Below are 12,891 nucleotides of genomic sequence, written 5' to 3'. Positions count from 1 at the left end.
TGTAGGCTGAATGTCGATTGTTAATGACGCAAAAAAACAAAACATGAAATAAACAGCAATGCATGTCATAAATTAAAATCAACAGTGTTGTTTATTTCTTACAAATTCTGTGAATGGACTGGCAAATTGTGTGCATAATCCGGTTCTTGCGATCATCCATTTCATTTTATGTAATAATAAAAATATGTATACTACCTGCTATTTCTTTCCAGGGTTTAATAATGAACGATGAGATATTATGACAATTATCAGGTCTCCATGAGATATGCAGACGAATTTTGTGCCCTTGACCTCTCTCTTTGTCAGATATAGGCCTATTATTTTAAATATACGCATTTGACACATAGCTGGCTTCAGTTACATGTGTTGAATAGTGAAATAGCGTTTATTTTTCCTTAGGTCCAAATCTGAAATTTTGCTTAATATTTTTTTTTATTGAAATTATTGTTCTGTTTTATTAGATGCTCCAATTCTGAATGCCATCACAGGATTATCTGTGTCAGAGCTCCCTCTTCTGTTCAAAACATAAGTAGCACTCAGGATTACCGTGTACACCACTTTTCTGGTGTAAAAAAATCGCTTGTTTTGTGTCATATTGAAGTTAATATCTATCATGGTGATATTTTCAACCTGGAAAACACCTTCCTCCATCTGGAAAGAATATGTCAGTTTAAAATATTGCGTTTGAGTAAAATAGTAAACACAGATAAAATAATGTATACTTTCTTGCTAGTCTGTTCGTTCCTCTATTGCGCATAGCATGAAACGGTCAGTGGCTCAGTGCACTACCCGGATTTATATTGATCGTAAATCCTATGACTAGTTACGTACAGACCTTTAAGGGTTTTTTTTGGTTTAGATTTAGAAACATTTTACGTAGTTACATGGGTGATGTAATAAAAATGAGTGTTATAACAAACTTCTTTTTTTACTCTTTACCTGAAGGGGCTAAAATCTATCTTGGACAACCGTGGTATTTTAAGTAATTGCAGGTCCATTCGAAACCAGTCCAACAGTGTAATTTCGACAAACGAAGGAAAAACATTTATGGTCGTTTGTATTTTACATTTATCTGCAGATTAGATTACTGTTTTCTTTTGTTCTGGTTGGACATGGTGTGTAATTTTGTGGATTTTACGAGGAGCTGAAGTGTTTATACAGTGACTGCAGTGTAAATAAAATGTTGTTACATGCAGACTAACTGCTGAAGAACAAAGCATCACGTAACACACACAGAATGGTGGTTCTGTAATGAGTTGTGGTTCTGTAATGGTGGAGCTGTAATGAGTTGTAAACAGTTGGTACAATACATAAAAGACCTCATTACAGAAAGGAAAAAAATATTAGAATAGTCTTTTCCTTTTGATGTGTCACTGCTATATCACAAGTCCTTCCCCCACTAAACTTTGACCTTTGAAACCGATTGCATTAAAAGTAAACTCTGAAGAGCTCGATAATCAAAATAGCCTTTAACCCCTTATCTCTAAACATTGTGTGAAATAAAGTTTTTTTTTTTTTTTTTTTGGTGAAGCAGACAAGGTACAGTATTGTTGATACTACACATAAAAACATGAAAAAAAAAACAGATTTTTCAAGAATGTCTCAACTTATGCTTTTGAATCAATGCCCCTTTGACAACAGTCTGAAAAACAGAATCTTCACGATTGCACAGAAGATCTATCATGCAGACATTAGTAATACTAACATGTAACAAACTGAAATGAGTACATGAAGACAAAGATAAAAGAGTCATGTTTGGATAAAACTAATATTTATTTTTGCACAGAGACTTGTAACGCTCCAAGTTCAGACTCTGTGCTTTGTGGATGATCAATACAACTACAACCACATACCACAGGTCCTTTACCACATGGCTGTGAATATGCAAAGTATGTGCTATGGGAATGTAATCATTTCCTTCCAATAACAGAAACACAACCAGTTAACTTAAGCTTCCTTAAAATGTGTTCTTAATACTATCTTGTCTGTCTTTCCATATTGAAATGACTTCTTTTTGTTAGTGAATTTCACTAATTGTATTTACGTAATGCTCCAGTGAGTGTGTTGTCCCTGGTGGTAGCTGAAAATGACACTGATCTCTATTTTAATTTTAAAACATACTGTTTTCAAGGTTATGACCATACTATATAGTCTGTTCTTATTTCATCTACTTCTTGAGTAGCCAGAATATTAGTACCAATGTGTCTTCCAACAAATATTTTCAGGATAAAATAACCATTGTGAGGAGCTGTATGTGCAAATATGCAACAGCACAGAACAGACTATGGACTGTCCCAAAAGTCATCCAGACAGACAGACGGACGGACGGACTCAATAAACTTGCCTGTGTGAGAACATACACCAGCCACCACTTAGATACATGCAGCCAGCAGAAAAACAGTGAGGGACCAAATTCATCACAAATTCATCACAATCGCTTTGGAATGCTACACTTGCCTTGAGCAGGTCTGAATGAACAAAAACAGCCTGATGCTCTGCTTTTCAGATATACTGCTGGTTATAATTAAAACTACCTTGCTGACTCAAGCCGTGGTTATTTAGTGTTACTACATGAAATGTAATCCCTTTACTGTGTACCCAACTAAGATGGCAGAAATTGTGCAAGTGTAGTCATGGCAATCTTTCTAACCTTTCTAAAATTTCTTTACAGGCAGATGTCATTAACAAGAAAGAAAAAAAAGCCTTCACATGAAACAATTAAAGTGGTAATGACAAAGAGTTTCCTATCAATGTGCAGCACCCTTCAATGGATGAGACACTTAACTGAGACGCAGAGTAGAGTATGTTTTGTAAATGTGAAATTGCCTGCTTAAATCATCCAACTTTATACTAATTAAAAATAAATAATACCACTATTATGCAATTTTAAGAGGTAGGCATACAGCTAACTAGCTATGGTAACTATATGAATGGTACAAAACACAGAAATGCACTTTGCACTGCGGTTTAAAAAGTAATTCTCTCTTCAGATGGGTTTGGGAATTCAATTATACTATTATTACTTAAAAGAACATTGCAATAATTTCTAAATTGACAATGGAAAACACATTGTATGTTATAGTGGAGAAGAAGTGAAGAAAGCATCACGTATGCGCATAAAGAGTTCATCCTCAAGGTGTTCCTGCACATTTGAAAAGAGAATGCACGCTTCAGAAGTTCACAGTGTCTTCTTACTGCAAATGTCAGGATTAAACACAATTTAACCTTGACCAGATTAGTTTCACATAAAAATGAATATGGCCTATTATTAACCTGTTAAATAAGATTTCATGTTATTGGCCTTTGAGCCAAATTCCATCACTGTTCTGGTTCCACCCCTGTTTCTCTAAGACTGTAATTGGGTGTCGGACAGCAGAACCTCCACAGTGAAGCTGATCTTCTTGGAATGCAGGACGCTGTAGGTGTTGTCAAATCGCAACACATCTAGGAGAGGAGACAAAATGCTGTTTACCTCTAATCTAGTTGCCAAAAGCATTTACTAACCGTTCTATTCACAACAAGCATTCACAGCATTAAACACTGTCAGAAACTAAGAAGACTGCCGTGTTCAATGAAGAATTAAAATTGAAACGGAAAGCTAGCCATAGATAGCAAAGGCATGCACAATTTTCCTTCAGCACTTTACTACCCCCATTTACATGCCCCTCCCAAGCCCCCCAACCTTGCCCTGTACTCACAGACGCCAGGGTCTACACAGGTGAGGGAGCCATCTTCCGGCACAAGGTGGGAATTGTATCGCTGACTGGGCACCACCTCCAGCATATCACTCGCCTTCTGTCTCTCACCCACCTTAGTCTTCATGAACACCCCGAAGCCGATGTCCGCCCCATCACTTGCAAACTGCCACCTGGGTGGGAAGAGGATCATGGGTAAGGGGAAAAACTCGTCTCACTGGGACACCGACTCTGAGAAACGGGTGATTACACAGGAGACCACTCACCGCAGCACAGAGCCTGGGAGCAGGATCTCGTATTCTATTTGCTGGGAGGAGCCTCGGCTGATGGTGAGGCTCTGCTCATACTGCATCTTCACCGCGTCCTGCACGTAGTACGACCGCGGAACTTCGCCCCCGTAGTTTATCTAGAAACAGACCCCCCAGGAAGGATGGGGCACACTTGAAATCAGCCTTAGGGAAATAACGAGTGCCTGCGGTGCGAAGTAATCCAGCTGCCATTTATATTTGACAGCAGGATGTGATGTGACACGCTAAAGAAAACTGACACAACTGCAGTACTGGCTCACACATGCTTTATTCCTCACAACATGTTCAGGTGTGAATTCACTGCAGATAACTCTTCTTGCAGATCTCCGGCTTCACATTGAGACCAAGAGGATCTGCACCGAATTCCCCAAAGTTCTCAGCTCCAAATGACTGGGGTGATGTAGACATGTTTTGAAAATAATCCTGACAGATTCTAGTGAAAATTGTAAGTGATAGACATTTGAAAAAAAAAAAACCTAACCTCATGTAAACGGCAGCTGAAGGTTTTAAGTTGATCTGTTTTGTTTAAATATTGATGCGTATTTTCAGCTGAGATGATGATGGGAATAAATGCGGGGAAGGGAAATGTGCAGAATCATTCAATTCTTCACCGCCAACAAGACTTGTGAGAACAAAGCTCTCTAGTACAGATGGACATTTCCACCTCCCACATATGGCTGAAATGTCTCGGAAAGTTTCTGTTTCTGAGATCAGTATTAAAGTGCGACAGCTGCCATTGAATTTGTCTTATGACAGCCATATTTGTAATTTGGTTTCAACTGTGCACAGCACCCTGGGACACCTTAGTGTGAAATGTCCTTCATAAAATAAGCTGAATCAAACCGAATGGAAATGAACTATAGATGCCCCTACAAATCTGAAAAAAACGGGTGCAGTAATGACATTTCACCATTAGAAGCTGAAACCCAAGGTGTGAGGATCTGCAGTCTCTGACTGCCCTGATCATGAACTTTCATTGGCTCCTTAGTTTTCCCGTCCACCCATTTCACCACTGCCACTCACCCAGGTCTTACAGCTGGGGTCTCCGTCAGGGTCGGTGAGCTTGCCGCCATAGGCAGCGGGCAGCTGCTCGGGGTCGATGTGCTTCCGCAACACCTCCTGCCAATTGGCTATAGAGAAAGAGATACAGACAGACAGATAGACACAACAATGAGTACATGTATAAACACCTACTCTCACCAGCTCCATTAAACATGTGAAATATGGGGGTGTGGCTGGGCACACAATGCCTACCCCCCAGGATGATGATCTTGTGCCGGGTGTCCTCACACAGGAAGTGCTTTACGAGGTTGTAGGCCACGGGGAAGAGTTTGGGAGCTGAGGGTATGACAGAGGGGTGAGGTCAGACACAGCAGGAAGAACAGCAGCAGAAGCACACCAAAATGACCACTGGCCACATGGTCAGATGAGATATGTTTATTTTAACACTGCAATTAATAGCTATCTTTTGAAGACATAGTTTCAGCTTGGTAGCTAGTTGGTTATGTATCTCAGTCACTTAAATAAACTGAAGCCACCATTTTTCATTCTCCCATGTAGATAATTGACGATGTGTGGACAAAACAGTTGTAGAAGTCCCTGCATACTTCAAATGACTACAACAGTACACCTAACATCAGTGCTTCACAAACACCACACACAACATAACAATGACAACATGTATGCAGTATGCATCTAGATAAACCTGCTTTACTAACTTTCTACAGCGCCCTATCTACTGTAAGTGTGTTGCTCAGCCGATCACAAAAATGGACTTCAATACAAATTGAAATAAAGGTAGTAACATAAAGGTGCAAAAAAAAAAAACACACAAGAGAACATGAGAATATGCAACAGCAAAAAGATGATGTAGCTGTAGCTACATTGAGCAAATGGCATCCCTTGCAGTGCCATGTAGATGATGAGAGGAGTGGTTTGGAAACCCGCAGAAGACCTCAGTTACTTGTTCTTCTCTGACAGACGCAAGCTCGATAGGCTTCATTTTAGTTTGATGATGGCAGCACACACTCACCTTTAATGAGAAACAGTCGTTTCAGGCCCTCGGGATAGTTCTCCTCAAACATGGTGAGTACCTGTAGCAACAACAGCACAAAGATGTGAAACACATCATTACTGACAATTGGTACTAATTAGTACTTAAATAAGACAGTCACACCACGGACTCAGAGAGGATAGATTACACCCTTATTGCTCCTGGACTACAGGTTGCTCAGGTGAGGGCAAACATGCAGCACATTGTTGCAGAGTGCTTACTTCTCCATAGGCCTCAATAGCAGGCTTCCACAGGTGCTTGAGTCCCAGTCCCTCGCAGTCGTAGATCAGGGTGATGGACTCCACATGCCTCCCCAGCTGGGACAAAAATGAGACCATGTGTTAAGATGGGAATATATACCAAAGGCACTCCAAAAAGACTACCAAAGGACTTTGGGCAATGTCCAGAGTGGTGGCAGGTAGTGATGAAAAGGGGTGTAAAAGACATTGGTGGAATGGGCTGTAGTAGCATAACATTGGGCCATAAGGTTTGCACATGTGAAATTCAGACATGCTGCAGAAAGAAATTTCACCCTAGAAACGACAGCACACAGGAATGAAGACAGAACCTTGTGGAAGTGAAATCTGTTCTTCAAGGCAAAATGACATTAACATTCGCATTTAAGTGTAGAAAGCTCCATTCCATTCTACTCCCTCAGTCCCTGCTCCTCTCAGCAATACTGATCTTACTGATCACTGATCAGAGGTCAGTGCAGATGAGCAGTGATTGGACTGGATGGAGTTGTTTGGAATACAACCACAGTTTCAGGCCCTGCTTCCGCTCTGACAGACCCCTGCAGGAATTTCTGGAATGCTTTACAAGGCAAAATGACTATTCATTGCAGCTGGCATTGGAGTGAAGAGGTTTGTATTCCAAACTATCCTCCCTGCTCGGTAACACTGCTCTTCTCATCTTGTTGCTGATCACTGATCACATTTTGACTGAACACTCCCAACCGCGCCTTGATTTGGGCTGTAGAAGATCATCCTAGCCACTGGAGGGCATACCTTCTCTGACTGCCTCTCGCACTCCTTCTGCATCAGCTCTGTGTCACGGATCTTGGTCTTGATAAAGTCCTGCTTGGTGGCTGACAGGAGGAGGCCCTTGGGGTCCAGTGGGCCAATCACGTCGTACCAGACTGGGCTTCCCTCTCGGTCGTAGCCACACATCCCCCCAGCCAGGTACCGCGTGATCACCTGGACACATTACAACATTAGCCAACCAGAATCTACCAACAGGCCCAAAGACATTGTAGTATTTCATACAGAACTGCCCACGCCAATCAAAAGCACTGCAGCAGTGAATAGGTAAGGAACGTGAATGACTAGTGTAATGATGTACCTCTGGTGGCCGCCAGTCAGTGATTATTGTGTCGACTTTCATGCGTTTCCTGAACTCCAGGTGCTGAGGATAAAACACACAGAATACTAGTGCTATTAGTGCTGTTGGCAGGAAACAAACCAATTCACTGTATAGGGAACGGTGAGATCACTGTCCATGTTGTTGATTATGTATTACATTACATTACATTAATTTAGCAGACACCCTTATCCAAAGTGACTTACATCGGTTGCAGGTTTTCTTTTTTTTTTTTTTTTACAATGTCATCCATTTATATAACTGGATATTTACTGAGGCAATTCCGAGTTAAGTACCTTGCCCAAGGGTACAACAGCTGCTCCTTATAGTATAGTGCTGTCTTGTACAGCTAACTTGAACCAGTCTCTCTCTCGCTCATATATATATATATATATATATATATATATATATATATATATATATATATATAAAACCATGCCATGTTTCCAAGTTTCTGGAATGAACTCGGGATTCTTTTGTTTGAGTGAAGCTACTTCCAAACCACATTATTTCATTTACAAATGTAAACTCATATTCTGTTTCAGGGCAATATTAGGTTCTAAAATATGTTACACAGGCTGTTTGGCAAGGCTTGGACTTTAGCCTCACCCTGTGAAAACAGGCAAGTTCAGGAACTGCTCTTTGTGAATCTACTCTCCTGTCATACCTTGTCATACTGCAATTAACACATCACTCATGAAATGGACCATGAAACTGAACTTATTGCCCTTCTTTGACTTTTCCTATGCATTTTGAACAGGCATGCGTGTACACTCATGCACACACACACACACACACACACACACACCCTTTGGAAACAGCACTCATGCAATTTTCACTTTCTCTTCTGCCTGTTTGCATAGTCCAGTTTTCTTTGTTTTTTTTACATAAATTATTGGGCTTTTGAACCTTTGCTCTTCTGGCTCATTTTTATGAGAAGTGTTGGCCAGCTTCTCCTCAAATCTCTGAGCATAAGATTTGAGCTCCATTTAGTAAGCACACAGAGTTGTGTAAGGATATAATTAAATTAAGATAATTACCTAATGGGGCTCTACTTAAAATGGCATAAACAAGCTTATTATTCACAACAAAGGATATTGTTGTCTTCAAGGAAAAGTTTAAAAAATGTAAAGCTCAAAGTCTGACAATGCTACAACCTGTCCGCTGTCAAAGCAATTGCTGTAAGGAGTGGGAAAAAATGGTATAAATCTTACCTTACGAAGCATTGCCTCTGACTTCTGCACATTGAAACTTCTGGCTGAAATAAACAAAGAATATAAGCAACTACATATGGATCGAAGATTTTCTCAAACATGAATCCCATTGGCTGCACAGTGAGCAAAAATCCTACAATAGAGCAGGGAATAAATATAAAAATAAAGTATGAGAGATGCTCAGGAGAAACAAAACCTTCATCCCATGATGATGATGATGATCAGTGATTATGCAATTATCTTCACAATGATTATTGAATAGGACATAATAATATGACATATAACAACAGCTAAAACATAGAAATGTACAGGCCATGTGCAACAGAGATGCAAAGAACCACGGTATACCAAGTCCACTTATGCCCTTGTTTCCAACAGCTATCGGTGTGTACTACTTTCAATCTGGTTTCATTAAGGTCATATCAGCTACCAGGGAAAGCAGCGATGCTAGCATATCACTCTGTTATTGTGGGAGGTCATTGTGGATTAATGTCAGTCTGTTGGGAAGATTTCACTTTTGTTGATTAACACTTTTCTCTACCCTCACTTTCCCATCCCATTTACAAGCAGTTCCTGACCTGACATAATCGGTGAACAAACACAAGTGTCTAAATCTTTGTAAAGGAGATTACTAGACAGCTGACTGGTGGTCAGTGCTGAGGGAGCAGGATTTAGATAGAGGGGGAGTAGTTATTGGCATTGTCGTCACCATTTACAGCTCTGCTGTTTTAATAGCAACAAAACTGACATGCGGTATGATATGGCAAAACTTCTTGTTTAATTATGGAGATCTGTTAACCATCAAGGTTTGTTAATGCAGGGTCAACAGCATGAGAACTGGTTGTCTTTGTTGTAACCTGAAACAAACACCTAGGAGACACCCAATCTGCACCCGACACCCACGTTTCCTGTCCTGCAACAACAAATAGGTAGATGATTCAATAAACATGCGGATCATTAATCTGCATTGTTCTGAAGACAATAGAATGTTCAGACTGACAAGCAGCTATGGGCTTTCAATCACACTGTAGCTCTTATTGAGGAATATTATTTTTTCTGTACTGCTGTGAACACAGGTTAATATGCCACTGATTCTAAGTCTGGCTTTGCATTTATTCATTTGGCAGACGCTTTAATCCAGAGCGACTTACAAGTGCAGCAGAGTACAACACAAGCGAAAGCCATACAAGGGGTCATAATATTAGAAGAGCTGCATGACCAAGTTTCAATAGCTGGCCAGACAAGGCACAAGCTAGCTGGTAGAAACACAAGTGTTTTAAACCATTCAGATGTTTTAAAACGGAAAACAGAGTTTAGGACATAACAAATTGCTTTAGGTGGTAGCGGTTCAGGTGATCAGGTGAGTGCGGTTTTGGGGTTACGTGTCATCCAGGAGTCAAGGGTTACCGAGCGTGCGGGAGGGGTGTGTTGGCAAGTGGAAGTGGTTTTCTGCTGCCACAGCCTTTGGCAAACCTCTCAGGCCTTGAGTAGGCAGAGCTGAAGCTGTGCTGCACAGGGATGTGTGGAGGCACAAATCAAACAGTTTCGGTCAGTCAAACAGAGGCGCTTTTCATCCCTGTGTTTACTTTGAGTAATCTTGTCAACAACAACTCGGGCAACAACCTCTGGTACGTCAAATATCCCAGTGGGACAAAGTCTACAGCCTTCCTCCCATCCCCTGCATGAAAACAAAATTCAGACTGACTTTTTTTTAACAGCATGACCTTGCAGCACAAGATTTTCCAAGGAGTCTGATATCTGTTTTCACTGCCATAACAATACAAAATTAATACAGCTTATTTCTCAGAAGGAAAACAGATAACAGAAATGGTGTGCATTCCTGCATCTATAATAAAGTGGTCATATTTCCATGAAAACAAGAAGGTCTTTCTGAAGGCGTTTTGTGAGACTGTATTGGAAACCCAACATCCAGGATTCAAACTTGGCCTTGAAATGAATGGGCATCCCAGGGGACATTCCTGCGGTCATTCAGCTGAAAGACACACCCAGTTTCACTCTTTTCCCAAGATGCAAATCTCTCTCCCAGCTTTGGGCTTATTCGTTTCAGGTCAAGATCATTAATGGTTAGGGAGGGGCAACAACACGTCACGAGAACATGGATCTCAAAGGCATCCGGAAAACTAAATTTGAATAACAACCATTCATTGTTCAGCAAGTAAAATCCATGCTGGTTACAGCATAAAGTAAAACAATAACAGCAGCAGCCAACTGCCTGCTTCTTTTTAGCCATGCAAGACTCCATTGTTTTACTTTTAATCTGTTCAAACCGCAATGCGCAGAATTACAGCTCAGAATGAGTGAAATCAGCAGAGTGATTAATAAAAACTCAGGACTCAGCAACAGGTGTAAAGCATGAGGGCAAAATATGGCAGTGGACACACATCTGCTATGGCTCAGTTGTCAAAACACTGCTACTGATTACTGTGCTTTATTGTCATTGCAGGGTTAATGAGATTACGCTGGAGATAAGGCCAGTTGAGGGAGCTTCTTAAGGGCACATTTATGTGTTTATCTTTTTATTACATTACACTATATGTTTATGTTTACTTAGCAGACATGTTTAACCAGAAAAGCTTAACACTTTTTCCATATTTCCTCTTGATACAGCAATTCAGGTAAAGTACCTTCCCTGTGCCACCACTTGGGTATCAAACCTGCAACATTTAGGTCACAAGCTCAGCCGCTTATCCACTACACCATCTTATTATCAAAAGTAGATTTCCTTTGGTACCCTTAATGTAAGCAATAGCCTCTAATGCTAAATGTTAGACAACCCCAGTCACAACCATCGAAAATTGTTTTGTGATGCTTTGTAAGGTGAATATTCACTAGGTACAGGGGGGCTTTTGCCTCCAGATGACAGACACACAAACACAAACATAACCACACACACACACACACACAGGTCCCCCTACATGCTTAAACGAACGGGCTTGCACACACACACAGATAAGTGGACATAGCCTACTCTTACAAACACAGAGAAAGTGGTACACACATACGTCTGAGAAAATATTTACATCACTTCAACAAAAGTGATGATTTTTTGCCTCACCTCTGAGCCAGCGGAGCAGGAAATGGTCTTGCTGAGAGGGCAGTTGTTGAAGAATGTCCTGAATTCTCTCCCGAAACTGGCCGTCGAAAAGACATTGAAGGCAGTGAAACACGGAAACGGAACGGAGGAGAGAAAATCAGCAAGAAATCAGGGATTCCTGGATGGAGCGCGCGTATGTATAAACCACGTACAATATGACAGTGCTTGACATATTTGCATGTGCTTTGCATGTTTGTAACAGTGAAAAACGTGGAAACCTGTGATCTATCTGACCACAGTTGGAAATAATTGCTTATACAGGTGTTTTCAAATGCCCACAATTCGGGAGAATAAAATACATTTGTGTGTATGTTAAACTGAGCCCTTACAATTCCGAAATCGTTTTCTCCCTATGCTCTGAGGCAAATTGAAAATTGCAATAAATGATCGGCATAATTCATATCTTAGAGACAGATTATAGTGCATATAGTGCATTTCTTTCCACAACGTACTCATAGTCAGCCTTATTTGAAAAGTCAGTTGCCTTTGGTCAGACAGATATTTAACGATAAAATGACACAGGCATGCCGAAAATCCACAAGAAACCTCAAACATCTCTTTAACTCTACGCAGATGTTTACAGTGCCCAGAGCAGTGTCGGATGAGGACATTTCAGGACAGCTGTATAACAGTATAATAGTATATAGATTATCTGAAGTAGGTTTAAAGAAGATGGACGTAGCCAGTTTAAGGAACCGTGGGACTTGTGAGTACAGTACCGCTAGCTCACTATCAGTTATGAACCAGCGCATTACATTTTCTTACATTTCTTAAACTTTCTTGAATCGTTAAATGTAACCGATTCATTGTTTCAGTGCGGCAAATGGCAAAACTTTCAACAAGAGAAATAAAACTATCAATAAATGAAATGAAAGTGGAGAACTATCGAAAAAATGAGCGTGATCATATAATCATAGAAATTCACCTGAGCCAATGCTTCCGCCTGCTTCGGGCTGAGGTCTCCGACGCGTCCGCTCATCCTCGCTGCCGAACCAAGTTAACGCCGCACGGGTGCCACTGTTCTGCTGAAACCGAACGGCGCTGTCTACCCTCCCACTCATTTACATCGTCCTGTCCGGATTCCAGGTGGCCTAAATAATCCGCGGGGGCGCTGTCGTCATCCCAGCGAAACAATGAAACAATGCAG

The 12,891-nt window shown here is 40.8% G+C and overlaps 1 protein-coding gene across 1 annotated transcript; it reads right to left on the bottom strand.

Moving 5' to 3' along the window:
* Positions 1 to 1,750: 1,750 nt before the first annotated feature.
* On the bottom strand, positions 1,751 to 12,891 carry sec14l7 (SEC14-like lipid binding 7). Its single transcript, XM_036529904.1, has 12 exons — positions 12,670 to 12,891; positions 11,706 to 11,781; positions 8,630 to 8,673; positions 7,398 to 7,460; positions 7,064 to 7,252; positions 6,278 to 6,373; positions 6,036 to 6,096; positions 5,258 to 5,341; positions 5,027 to 5,133; positions 3,962 to 4,101; positions 3,699 to 3,868; positions 1,751 to 3,444 (listed from the first exon to the last, which is right to left on the bottom strand). The coding sequence occupies exons 1-12, from the start codon at positions 12,721 to 12,723 to the stop codon at positions 3,347 to 3,349; spliced, it is 1,182 nt and encodes a 393-aa protein (XP_036385797.1). The 5' UTR covers positions 12,724 to 12,891; the 3' UTR covers positions 1,751 to 3,346.

This window comes from Megalops cyprinoides, chromosome 5 (genome assembly GCF_013368585.1).
Source record: "Megalops cyprinoides isolate fMegCyp1 chromosome 5, fMegCyp1.pri, whole genome shotgun sequence".
NCBI lineage: Eukaryota > Metazoa > Chordata > Actinopteri > Elopiformes > Megalopidae > Megalops > Megalops cyprinoides.
Note: the sequence above shows the minus strand (reverse complement) of the source record. Positions and strands in the feature narration are given on the sequence as shown.

Excerpts from the sequence above, each read along its gene's own strand:
- sec14l7 (XM_036529904.1), bottom strand. The coding sequence starts at position 12,723 with ATGAGCGGACGCGTCGGAGACCTCAGCCCGAAGCAGGCGGAAGCATTG. Across the intron at positions 8,674-11,705 it reads CCTGCTCCGCTGGCTCAGAG|CCAGAAGTTTCAATGTGCAG; the intron begins GTGAGGCAAAAA and ends TGTTTATTTCAG. Across the intron at positions 6,097-6,277 it reads CTATTGAGGCCTATGGAGAA|GTACTCACCATGTTTGAGGA; the intron begins GTAAGCACTCTG and ends TTGTTGCTACAG.